Source organism: Anabrus simplex, chromosome 5 (genome assembly GCF_040414725.1).
Source record: "Anabrus simplex isolate iqAnaSimp1 chromosome 5, ASM4041472v1, whole genome shotgun sequence".
Taxonomy (NCBI): Eukaryota; Metazoa; Arthropoda; class Insecta; order Orthoptera; family Tettigoniidae; genus Anabrus; species Anabrus simplex.
The window spans coordinates 141,080,995-141,094,933 of record NC_090269.1 but is presented as its reverse complement, the minus strand read 5'-3'; the positions used below and the strand labels follow the sequence as shown (position 1 = coordinate 141,094,933).

General features: G+C 39.7%; 1 protein-coding gene across 1 annotated transcript in view; it reads left to right on the top strand.

The window, feature by feature from the left end:
• The first annotated feature begins 283 nt into the window (after positions 1-283).
• LOC136874409 (uncharacterized) overlaps positions 284-13,939 on the top strand; it is a 90,254-nt gene continuing 76,598 nt past the window's right edge. Inside the window, exons 1-3 of the mRNA XM_067148042.2 lie at positions 284-700; positions 3,845-3,932; positions 12,471-12,566. Coding sequence (XP_067004143.2) covers positions 3,864-3,932; positions 12,471-12,566 — 165 coding nt within the window. The 5' untranslated portion in view covers positions 284-700; positions 3,845-3,863. The remainder of the gene's footprint in view (positions 701-3,844; positions 3,933-12,470; positions 12,567-13,939) is intronic.

The following is a 13,939-nucleotide window of genomic DNA, read 5'->3' as shown; positions in this document are numbered from 1 at the left end:
TTCTCGTATGAGAACAGTGTGCTGTAGCAATCTAGGGTTATGAAGTGATATCGTGAAGAATAGTGTTTGTGTAATTTACTTGCAAGATTAAACATAAATTGTTGAACTGAACTTTTATTTTATACTAGTGCTATTACATGAGTACGGGAGTATTGACTGGGTGAAATGTCGTAGACACAGCCCATAAGCATCAGCAAGTAAGCAAGCAAGTACAGGTGTCAATTCAACCGCTCGTGTAGAATAGGCGGAAAGTTTGAGCAGTTAGACGGGCGAATAGCTGCGTTTTACCTGCTCGTGGAGAATCAGCCTAATAGTGCTTGCCGCCGACTTAGACCTGTAATAAGATATTGGGGTACTGTGATTTAGTTTGAAACTATCAGTATCACAGTTTTCTACTTCTTCTTTATGTATCTACGATGATGTTCAGTACGAAGGAAAAGTTTCCAACTCGAACTGGTCGTCATGCTGTTTAGATCTCGCCGGAGACTGGTACAGGACATGTCAGGCAACAGCATCATGTTCCTAACCATAAGATGTCGACGTTTGTGTTAGTTTCTAATAAATCCCTGTGCCAGTGGAAGGCAAAAATCTTGGGGTGTGATGTTTCATGAAGATTCCAAACAATTCTCGTTCTAAAACGCAACAGTTGCAGATATCGTATCTGCAGATAATGGTGTTTTCTATTGAAAACTTAAAAAAAGTATGTAAAAGAAATATATTTTACTTCAAGGGTCTGATTTAAACCTAGGAATTTCATTTTTGTCCGTATTGAACTGAGAATGGAATAGGAAAACTTAAAACGGTCCACCTTTTCAATACAAAAATCTTATAGTTTATTTATAACATGTATTTGCACTTGGAACTAGTTTCAACGCTGTTTTGCGTCATCATCAGCCAAAATGTGGGAAATAGGCCAGCATGTAGGCATTTATATTACATGAGGCATTACATTAAACAATACACATCTTACAAGGAGATAAAAACAGGGGCGAATATAGAAACAAATGAATCGTTGAGAAAGCAAAAGTTATACATAACAAAAATAACCTTAACCACACATCTTGCAGTGCGAAAGTGTTCTTCTTGAATGATTCCTGAATATAAAACACCCGCGCACACATTTCTGAAGAGCCAGCAGGCAGGACAAAGTAAAGTGAAACCTTAACAGTTATTCTGAGAAGAGATCATCATATTTTCTATGTTCCGACTAACTAATGAAGTCTCCCGTGAGTTCCTGATAAACATACACAACAGGAAATTCTCCTTCACTCTCAACAATAGCTATAAAGGCCAACGGTAAAATTTCATTTTAAATATTGTGCAGAGACGTGAAAGCATGATCTTGAACATGATATAACTCCTTCATATAACCCAATATTTTACACAAGGTGTTACATTAAATAATACACATCTTACGAGGAGATAAAAACAGGGACGAATGCAGAAACACATGCATCGTTGAGAAAGCAAAAGTTATACATATTAAAAACAAGCTTAACCACACAACTTGCAGTGCGAAAATATATGCCTTGAATGATTCCTGAATACAAAACGCACGCGCACACAACTTCTAAAGAGCCAGCAGGCAGGAAAAAGTAAGGTGAAACCTTAAGAGTTCTTCTGAGAAGAGTTCATCATTTTTCTATGTTCCGACTAACTAATGAACTCTCCCTTGAGTTCCTGATAAACATACACAGCAGGAAATTCTCCTTCACTCTCAACAATAGCTATAAAGACCAACGGTAAATTTCATTTTAAATATTGTGCAGAGACGTGAAACATAGAAACATTGGCGTCCAATGAGATCCCACACGTGTTCGATTGGTGAGAGATCCGGAGAGTACGCTGGCCACGGAAGCATCTGTACACCTCGTAGAGCCTGTTGGGAGATGCGAGCAGTGTGTGGGCGGGCATTATCCTGCTGAAACAGAGCATTGGGCAGCCCCTGAAGGTACGGGAGTGCCACCGGCCGCAGCACATGCTGCACGTAGCGGTGGGCATTTAACGTGCCTTGAATACGCACTAGAGGTGACGTGGAATCATACGCAATAGCGCCCCAAACCATGATGCCACGTTGTCTAGCGGTAGGGCGCTCCACAGTTACTGCCGGATTTGACCTTTCTCCACGCCGACGCCACACTCGTCTGCAGTGACTATCACTGACAGAACAGAAGCGTGACTCATCGGAGAACACGACGTTCCACCATTCCCTCATTCAAGTCGCTCTAGCCCGGCACCATGCCAGGCGTGCACGTCTATGCTGTGGAGTCAATGGTAGTCTTCTGAGCGGACGCCGGGAGTGCAGGCCTCCTTCAACCAATCGACGGGAAATTGTTCTGGTCGATATTGGAACAGCCAGGGTGTCTTGCACATGCTGAAGAATGGCGGTTGACGTGGCGTGCGGGGCTGCCACCGCTTGGCGGCGGATGCGCCGATCCTCTCGTGCTGACGTCACTCGGGCTGCGCCTGGACCCCTCGCACGTGCCACATGTCCCTGCGCCAACCATCTTCACCACAGGCGCTGCACCGTGGACACATCCCTATGGGTATCGGCTGCGATTTGACGAAGCAACCAACCTGCCCTTCTCAGCCCGATCACCATACCCCTCGTAAAGTCGTCTGTCTGCTGGAAATGCCTCCGTTGACGGCGGCCTGGCATTCTTAGCTATACACGTGTCCTGTGGCACACGACAACACGTTCTACAATGACTGTCGGCTGAGAAATCACGGTACGAAGTGGGCCATTCGCCAACGCCGTGTCCCATTTATCGTTCGCTACGTGCGCAGCACAGCGGCGCATTTCACATCATGAGCATACCTCAGTGACGTCAGTCTACCCTGCAATTGGCATAAAGTTCTGACCACTCCTTCTTGGTGTTGCATTTGCTCTGTCAGTCAGTGTATAAATGTATGACTTTTATGTGACGAATGCTGTTTTTGCCTGCCCCATTTTTGTTAATGCACTTATGGTCTAGCAGTGATACAAGTTGACTGAAATTAAGTTCTGGTCAATAAAATTACCTGTCACTTTGTGATGCTAGTTATTCATTATTTCTGACAGAGTAAAGTGTTGTTTTAGTCAGGAGGGAGGGCATTATTAGCTCCTGGGTGTATACCAGAATAGCTGTACGTCGAATACTTGAACATCCTGTGTTGGAAATTTCATCTGGAATAACAGGCGGTATCAAGAAAAACAGCTGCCCGTAAACCTCAGACCAAGCATAATGAAACCTCAAGAGTTTGAAAGTGATGTGTCATGGCAGTTTCCATGACTTAACTGTCCATTGTGCTTGTCACTAGCCAGTACTGTCACAAGGGATAGTGGAAGCCTGGGAATTAATGGTCTTGTTGCCAGGCAGACGTGTCTCATATTCTGTCATGTTCTTGTCACTAGCCAGCGGGACAATAGTTCCAAAGTTGGCAATATTGTTAAGCATGCTGTGACCTGTGATGGAGACATGTTGAAATCATAGTCTCTCTTTTGGGAACTAGTTCTTCTTGCTAGAGTTAACAGAAGAAGTTTATTTACTGTAGGGTTACTTCTCTCTTAAAACTAAATCTTTCCATGTGACAGAAACTAAGGCCATATCATCATCATCATCATCATCATCATCATCCTACTTTCCATTTATCCAGTTCCTGCTGTGTTATGGCACTTCTGCCCCTTCCTTTCTCCTTACACCATTCCTCTTCCTTCATTTTGTTCCACTTTTGGCACAATGACATATATCTGGGGGTGATATTGGGATTGCCAATATCCAAGACATTGAACTAAAATGATTCCCAAATTTTATGTGTATTGAACTTAGCCTATTTCAAGAGCTGTAGTGCTTGTATTTTGCAGGTTATTTAAGCTAAAAATTATGGAGGAACCAGTGTTTGTCAAATGTGAGCCAGCATGGTCTTCAGATACAGAAGAACCTTCAAACGCTGTAAGTGGACTATCAAAAATACTATCTAATAATTGAGAATGTGATGGAGAGTCAATTAGGTAAAAGCCAGTGCAGTTTTTCAGACCACAGAGGGGCTATCGGGCCAGATTTTTAGTATGTATAAACTAATTGTAAAATTCCATGAGAGGAATTTGAAAGTCATTTTCATCTCTTGTAGATCTAGAGTGCCTATGATAGAGTACTGGTACCAAGAAAAGTGTTGGTTGGTAGGGTAGATTATTACAGGCAATCAAAGGCAAATTGCTACAGTGAGTATGGATGATAAAATGAGTTCTTGGCCCACAAAAGTTACTGGGTTTAGACTAAGGGTTTATGTGGCTCATTTCCTGGGAATATTAAATAGGAGGGAGTTATTGAAGTGAGTGGAAATATAGTAAGGATTCCTGCCTATATTGTAATGGCAGATGGTGCTGGAGGTCTCCAGTATAATATCTTGTATCTGGAAGGGAGGTGTGGTGAGTATGGAATGGAAATTGGCATTTCCAATACTGAAGGATGTCTGTTTGTAAAAAAAAAAAAAAAAAAAAGGAGGAGATTGAATGTCCTTTAGGGAGTATTAAATTGAAAGGAGTGGATCATTTTAATTGTATTTTTCCAGGATGGTAATATGTGTTGTGAAATTGAATTACGATGTAGCATAGATACTGCAGCACCGGGCGAGTTGGCCGTGTGCGTAGAGGCGCGCGGCTGTGAGCTTGCATCCGGGAGATAGTAGGTTCGAATCCCACTATCGGCAGCCCTGAAGATGGTTTTCCGTGGTTTCCCATTTTCACACCAGGCAAATGCTGGGGCTGTACCTTAATTAAGGCCACGGCCGCTTCCTTCCAACTCCTAGGCCTTTCCTATCCCATCGTCGCCATAAGACCTATCTGTGTCGGTGCGACGTAAAGCCCCTAGCAAAAAAAAGATACTGCAGCAACCATCAGTATTCTGCAAGAAAGAGCTTGTCTTTATATCACTCTGTTTTCGTACTGACTTTTTAGTTGGCGAATTGCTGGGAAGAAGTTTGAGTCATTCACCCATCTCATCCTTAATATTGTGTGTTATGGGGAAAGCATAGGCTACGATTGTGTATGGTTAACCTGTGAGCTTTTTACCTGGGTTGTAGATCTATATGTGCAGCTGGTACTTGCCCTTGGCCTAACTGATATCGTTCTCATGCGCCCTTTGCTTCTTTTAAAGTTTATTGAAATCTAACTGTTGAAAACTATTTAACTGGGTTACAGTTTTGATGTGAGCTGACAGTATTAGTAGCTTTTGAGTTATAATTATTTCTGAAATGGTTTAAATTGTGTATCCTTCGGTGGTAATTTGGGGTTCGGTCATGCTTACTGGTGGTGATATCTTAACTTGGTGTTTGGAATTATTTCTCCTGTATGTTTTACTCTGGTAATCTGGGGGTGTCATTGGTGTTGTATTCGTGTCCCTGCTGGGCAATTGCTGACCTATGCTGATTGTGAGACTGGTGTTCGCCTATGGCGTGAATATGTACTATTCTTACCCTGTCTTGCTGTTGGTGTGGGCTAGTGAGTTGGTGAGCGGTCACCTGAGTTATTTCACCAAGGATTCTGTTTGTGTGGGATTACTGGGTAGGCATTCGTTGTTGTTGAATTCTGTCAGGCGGTAACAGTGTGGATGCCTTGTTGACCCTGTGTCTGGACCTATTCAGGTCTTTACTAGTTCATCCGTGCTGGTTATTGGTTGCTGGTAGTTTTCTATTTTCTGATGGATCCTGTGCCCTCTAATTAATTTAACCTGTTTCCTGGTTATGGTGTAGTCGCCTGATGTGTGGTCTTCCTCGAGTTTCCAGCTCATGTATTTCCTGTCGTGCTTTTGAAACCTAACCTGTTGCATCTGTGAAATTCTGCCTGTTAAACCTCTTGCGTTAGTTCTGGTTCATGTGTGGATGTTCTTAGGTGACTAGTGGTTTTCTTGTGTAGTTTGTGTGGTACTCTGCCGTGGTCATTGTGTTCATGGAATTCCTATGTCATGAACATTTCTAACCTATTTGTATTTAATTGCATTCCATTTTGAGTTGTGAATTCCATCGGCCTCCCTACCATTTCTACTGTATTGCGTTGCTGTTGAACAAGTGTGGTCTGTAGCCTGAGGATGGAAAAGCCTCTTAACCTAATAGGATTGGGTGCATATCGGTGTTGGATGATGATATTGGTACCAAGTATTTGTTGTTTGGGGTTTATATTTAGGGGTGGGCATGATAGTTTCGCAGCATGTTGTTGAGGGTTGTAAGTGTCCTTTTTCCCTATTGGGGCTGGCGCATGCATGTTGGAGCTAGTCATGGTTATTTTATGGTTTCTGTGTTGTGTAGTTGGTTTATTTAGACATGTCAGGTTTGGACGAGTTGTGGTCTTTTAATTGTACCTTATGTCTTCGTAGATTAGGAAATACCCTTCGATGTGGGTCTATTGCTCTGATGGAATGATTTTAACTTGTGTTATGTAACTTGTTGGTTTTGTGTGTCCTGGTTTCTTTGCTTTTGGTCTCACTGCATTACCTATTGATCTGACGCTATCTTGTGTTCTGTTGCTACCTCTTGTAATGCTCAGTTAATGTTCACCTGTCAGGCTATGACATTTTATGGTCTTCAGTGGATCTTATTTGTCTTTTGACAAGGTTGTTTGGTCATCTTATCGTTCTGTGGAGTCATTAACTTAGTATGGGACTCGTTAGTGGTCTTTAGGCAGTACCGAAGTCGCCCAACTGTTAGATTAAGGGGTCTATCTGTTGTGTTCCTTTATTCTTCATTATCTGTGAGCATTTTTCCAATGTCCTGCCATCTTTTCTGCCATTTATATTTTATTTTACCTTGTTTCCTGGTTGTATGGAAAGGTACCTGCTTAGCGGTAATGCGGCGGTGTGAATCTGCGGATGTCATATATTTCTAGTCCGGTTATCACCGAGGCCTTGTAAAAGGCAACCGGTAGATTATGTTGCATAGGTCATCGCTCTAATTTCCTGATGGTCACTTGGTTTGAGGTGGATTTTATCGCCTTTTCTTATTTAATCAGGTGTCCTGTGTGAAAGCATGTTGTTGTGAATTCAATGAAGTTGGAGGTTATGTGGCTTCGGATTGGATTTCCCTCCTGAATTTCTTTCATCCATTTTCTATTCCGTTGTTCCTATGGTGTTAACGAAGGAACCATTATGTGTTTATTATTTTCCATCCGAATATTATTCTTAGCTTGGTATTGTTGTTGCTAGTTCAGTTGTTGATGACAAACATTTAGCGCACCTCACCATCTCATAGAATCTGAAGTCTCCTTCCGTACTGCCAACGTTATCTTGTCTCGAAGATTTTTACCTCTAACCCTAGGATATTTTCATTTTCCTAAACTTGCAGTAGGTGTGTGATATATGTTGAATTGAAGTACTGTTTCCTCTCAGTTCTCTTGTTCAATCACGTAATGTGTTGTGATTGGGAATGTTGAACCAGTAATTGTTGCAAAATTTACTTGATGTCTCTGATAAAGTTTTGGGAAATTTGAACATGCATTCCTTGCTCACCGAGCCGTAGTATGAGGATGGTTATGTTCTTATGGTTTGGAATTAAGTGTACCTTTGGAATGTCGGCAACTGTAATGTGTCATGGTTAGGAAAGTGTATCTCTGGATATATGGGGGGTTATGTTATATTCACTGTGATGTGTCCGGACCTGGTTTGGTAAGTACATGTGATGTATGCTTTAACTTTGTGTGTTGCCAAATTTAGGGTTCTGTGGTATACTGTTATTTAACTTGGCGTTGTGGATTTTTGATATTGTGGTGATGTTAACTGGTAACGGACTTCCGCCGTGTGGTGAATCGGAAATTGATTATTGCACTGCTGATTGAAATTGGTGTAGAAATTTCTATTTTCTAAAACTAGGACGTGTGCACTTATTTAAGTGTCGTTCATTCTGTTTTGGTGGAATTTGGAGAGTTACTTATGTTTGTGCAGTTTACTCTTGTACTACTCCGTAGGCAAACCTATGCTCTTATGTGGTATGCTTTGGCTCTGGCTCAGTCGATTGTAGTTTGAAATTTTAAATTTAAATCTGGTAATTGGATCTTAGTTATCCATTTAATGCATTCACCAATTTTGACTATTTTTCCCTTTGCTTTCCTTCGTGGTCTTTGCGTCCTGATATTGCTGTTATGACAATTTTGATTTTGGAGATGAAACAAGAGGCTGCATTTCTTGCTACTTGAAACCCGATAAATAATACCTGAGCTCATATTTGATTTTAATGTACTGCCGAGTGTATTTAAAGATAGAAAGCATTTGAGGAAAGAACTGTTGAAGATGCATTGTGGATCTAGTTTCAAAAATTTTGTAAGCTAAAATAACCCTTAACGTGTCATACAGTAACCAAATTGTAAAGGCTAATTTTGGAATTAAGTGTACTCTATGATGTTGCATTTACTGATGAGAGAAGTGTATCTCTGGTTGTAAATGAACTTCCGTAACTAATGAAAGGTGAAAATTATCTGATAACCACTGACTTGATTCAAATTATACTAAGATAATTACCTTCTCGTTGTTGTAAACAAGTGTAAATGTGATGTGGAGTTGCCTCAGTGAACGGATAGGAAGTTCAATGTATAACAATTCTATTGCACGGTTTTGGTCATGAGTTTCTGCGGTGGATGTGATGTACACTGGACATTGAACTGCACTTGAGTGTTGTGATTGATATTAGTAATTGAAAATGAATTGAATCTGGGTGTTCATGATGGTCTTGAGTGCAGTGATTAATTTCCTTTATGGACTTATTATTTTGAAATTTAGTTTGTTTCTTGATCACTGTGTGTGGAAGGAGATTATCTTGTGTTTTCCCGGGGGATGCTGTCCCAGTGGGGACAAGTTTTTTTACGTCCCTCTCCACCACCTTTTTGGCTTGGCCAGACTGCCATTGAAATTAGTTTCACTTTGGAATTTTATTCCAACTTGATTTTAATTTTATTTCCGGTGCGACTTATGTCCCTAACTGAAATTGGATCTTCCCCGACTCTGGAGTTATATTCCATCGTTATCTTTTAGTCTGGTGTTGGGCCAGGTGTTGGGCGAGTTTCTTCCGTGGCTCGCTGACTTTCCTCCCCGCCGTACTTCGCGTTGCTTGTTGGCAGAGGGTAAGTCTATTGTCGCCCGCCATTAACGTTGGGTCGCTTGATGATGATGCAACGAAGGCGTGCTTGGTGTCTTCTCTGGGGCTGGATTTTAGCCCAAACCATGGATGTAGGTTAAATTCCCATTGAAAAGGGGGCATTCTCACCCTTACATCTTCTGTAATCGTCCTCCTAATTTGGATTTTATTTGCATCCTTTTGATAACTAACGTCGTGAGTATTGTATCCGGGAGCTAACGCGTCCCCATCAGCCTGCTGGAAAATGTAAGTTCATTACCATTTACTTTGGAAGTGACCTTCAAAATCTGGACTGTTGACTTTGGAAATCAAATCATTACGGATATCGGTGCAACCTAATTCTCTCAAGTTTCGACTTCAGGGTTTCTCAGCATTTTCTTTAGTTGGTTTTACCTATCAACATTCTCGGGTTTCAATTGTTATATTGTGTTTGTTTCATACTAAATGTACTGAACTTTAGAAAATTATTTCTACCTTGGTAAAATCAATTTATAATTATATTATTATTATCATCATTAATTTGGTAAGAAGTTAAATGTATCCTACCTTCAGTTTCAAAGGAATAAGGAAGTGTTGGTTTTAGGCCTATGTGTGTTTTTACCAAGAAGTCCGAAGTTACATTTGAGCTTTTAATTTATCTTGGTGGTTGTATTTTCCCTTTATTAATTTTGGTTTAGCGGCTTGTGCCTTTTGGTAACGACCTGAGTTTGTATTATGTGAATTTGTCGTATGTGGCATTCCTAGTTTGTTTATGTTGTCCTGACTACACCAGTGGACTGGTGTTAATTATTCTATGGTCGTTTCCTGTGTTTACTTGGGGTTGATTTGTGCCTTTATGAATATGGCCCTTACTTCCGTTGTATTTCAGTTAGTTTGGTTCAACTCTTTTAAGTTATTTAATTCATTTTCCCTCTTTCTCGGGGTTGCTAATTCTGTCCTTGGGACAGTTAGGATTTAATTTTACGTTAACGTATGTATTTGGCGTCGGACTTTTGGGAAAACTCACCGGGTTACACCGAAGTAACTTGAAAAGGTTGAATTGTGTTATTTCTAAGTGACCAAGGTAAGCTAATCTGCTATTCCTCTACGATCGTCATGTTATCAGAAAAGTAGCATTTGTTCATTTTATTTGTAACTTTTAAGTGAGCGGCTCACAATTAGTTGATATCTGATTTCCCCCTTTTTAAAGATTGATTGTTTATTTAAGGTTTACTTTGTTACGAGGACTATGTTATTGATTTATCTTTGGTTTTATGAATTAAAATTTTTATTTTTCTTAAAGTAGAGGTGTTCTTTCTTTCGCTTCTTTCGTGTTTCTGATGTCCAGTACAGTGGTTAATTTAATTATCCACGGCTTATTGTGACGCTTCTCCACTTGTTAAGGTAAGTTTTTCTTTCTTTCTTGTTGTTTGTGTGGAGTGTATTGTGTCTGATTGGACTTCCACTTATTTCTTATGAACTGTGGCAGTAGTGTAACTGCTAGTTCATACTTTGGGCTGGCTGTTATGGTTGTTGTTGTGGTGTTTGACAATGTTGCGGCACAGCACTTAGCAGCTGGCCTAAAGTTTCCAACAACTGGTTCAGGGAGGTAAGGAAGTATCTTGAGCAGTCTGGATTACATCGCGAAGACATTGTAACCTGAAAAGAAGTATAGATCAATGATCAACATCTTCAGAGGCTTCAGTGGTGAACAGAATGTCAATAGGGGATGGACAGAGGAAAGAAGACAGCTGTCAGAGAGAGAATCCAAAGACTTTGGGCTGGAAAGAAGGCTTCCTTTTAACGTGTGATTGTTGTTCAACATGGTCTCAAATGACCGTAAATGAATATAATAATAATAATAATAATAATAATAATAATAATAGTAATGATAATAATAATAACAACAACAATCATTGGTGAGGGAACAGGTATTAATGCGCTTATATTGCTTTGATATCAGTAGTATGTGCTAGCATGGTTCTGGACAATGGAAAGTGACTTCAGTTTTGCTGAATCAGCATTTTTGATTGGTACATCATCAGCATCTGTCTTCATTAAGGCAATGACAACACAACATAACCTAACCTAACAGGCTCTCCTGGAGGAGCTGTCTTGGTCAGGTTAATGATCGAGTTTGGGAGGAACTGGCTCTCCCACTGGATCATCCCCCTGTATGGCAAAAGTATTACCAGTATCATTAGCTCTTGTCCCCTTCAGGTTTGAAGTCTGAGGACACGTGGATCAGTTGGAGAAGCCAACTGTTGGCATTTCATCTTACACTAAAATGTGGGAATCTCATAGAGCTCAGTGTGTAGAAGGGGAATAGTAAGGTGGGGAGGGAACATAGGGCATCAAATATCTTAAGACTGCAGTATTAGAAGGTAGAGGGAGAATAGGGTGTGCTACGGTATTGAAAGGCGGTGGGAGGGGATGGAGTTCATTATTTTGGTGACAGATATTAGCAGCAGCATTTGTTTGTTGTTAATTTTGGATATCACCATCACCACATTATACTTGGGTCATTGTGTTTTACTGTTAAGGCTTTTGTGTAGATTTCGTAGGGATCAAGTGGTTGGTTATGTGTTTCGGGTCACATAGCTGTCAGATTTAATTCAGGAGATAGTGGGTTTGAACCCGTCTTGTCTGCAGTCTTGAATTTGGTTTTCTGTTATTTCCCATTTCAATACCTTAATTAAGGCTATGGTGACATCGTGTCTGTTCCAGCTCTTTCTAATCCCACCATTACCATCAGACATGTCTGTGTTGGTGTGTTGTGAAACAAACAGTATGAAAGTACCTTTCAGTAGTCTTTGCAGACTGATGTATTATTGCACTGCCTGGGCAGGAAAGGAAATTAATGGGACACTGACTTATTCTGTATTTCTTTAATGTGCCTGCTTGGTGACACCGAGGCCCTCTATGACAGTTGATTGTAGATCTGTTGAGAATCCAAACAGTTTTATAGATGAGGACTTAACTACAAAATGTTAGATGGAAGAGACATATTTCATGTTGAGCTGCTCTTGCTAGTATAAATTAATTATTAGTCGTCTGAATTCATAAAAGTGATTTTGTTTAGGATGAATAGAATAATTATCAGTATTTCTGTGCATTGTTTCTGATGTCAGTGATATTTAAATGTTTTTTTTGTTTGACATAATATCTCCACTATAGAAAGTATCCCTGATCATTCAAATAGGTTGCTTTTTTTCTCCTTAACTGCAACCTTTGATTTTAGGGATCCTCTATGTGTAGAAATTTTACCTAAACATTTGTGAAATTAAGAAATTAACTTAGATAGTGGCATGTAATGAATTATCATGCTGATTTGTTGTTGACTATTTTGGTAGACTTCTGCATAGAGCATGCCTAATATATGTACTTTTCTGCAGGAAAATTTGGAATTTGTATCAGAAGTGATACCCATGGAGCAAGAAATCAAATCAGAGTTAACAGTGCCAGGGCCAACACAGGAAAACAAATTCAAGGTAATGTACATAATTTGATAAGCCATTGTCTAATAATGGAAGCAGTGAGGCCAGACAGATATCATTCGGTACCGGTACCCTTCATTTCAATGGATACAATTGAATGTCCTAGGGAAAATATGTATCTCTTATAACCTAATTTTGATTTTTGTTTCAATTGGTTTCAAGATCCTGCACAAGGTGTCATGTGGCTGTCAGTATATTTCCAAAGTCCCCTGCATATCATGTGGTAACTGGTATCACTGGCACTAGCTGTATATTGCAGGGATTGCTTATTTCAGGGAGTGATATGTTGTCTTACTTTTATGACAGTAGTGTGAATTCTGTATATCTTGTTGCTTGAAGTTTTGATGTCATGAATTGATGTAATTGTCTTCACTATGTACTTTGTAAAATTTCCTGTACAAATTGGTTTAAGTACATGTGTTAGCAGACTTCACCATCCTTGCTATAAATCCTGCAGAGATTTATCTGACAAGAAACTGTTTTAGGTTGGACCTGATTGGTTGTAATTAGACCTGGTAGAATGATCGATGATTACAGTAAACTTGATTATAATAGTAAAAATCCTGCTGTAATATGATATATAAGTACTTGAAACTAGTAACTTTTTGCTGCAATTTTAAATGTAATATTCTGTATCAAAGATATCAATTGCAATGGAACTTTGTGAGATGATCAATGGGAATTTTAGAACATCACCTAACTCCTTTCATTGTTCTCCACTGCATGAAAAAAGTGCCTTCTTTGTGCTAATAAAGGTTATATTAATAGCATGCATGTTTATATATGCTTTATATTTTGACATATTTGATACAACATTTTATACTATTTTGTCTTCCATTATAATCTAATGAATATGGATACACTATGTTTGATGGGTTAACTCCTCTGACAATTTTGGGCTTTGCTGATGACACTGTAATAATTGGAAGAAACAAGCAATCAACTCTCGAAATCAGAAACTTAGCAGTTCAGAGATTTCAGGAATTAGGCTTCAAAATCACTGCAAACAAATCAATAGCTGTCAACATTAATAAAGGAAAAAATCACAGTGGGAACCTCTGCATATCAAATGGAACATCTATACGGTGCATTTCTGGATCTGAGTGCATTAAATACTTGAGAGTTAACTTTGCTGATGCTATTGTATTTGATCCTAACCAATCTATCACATCACTGCAAGAGAAACTAAATGCCCTGGCAACTTCTTCTTGGCTACATCCTGATAAAATTTTAACATGATAAATTCTTCCTTGTGTCCCACATTGATATATCAGTTCCTTTCTGCCCCACGGGAAAAAATTCCTCGACGGTTTTTACATGATGCCGACAATATGATTAAGAGTACTCTCAAGGAGATCTTGTCACTT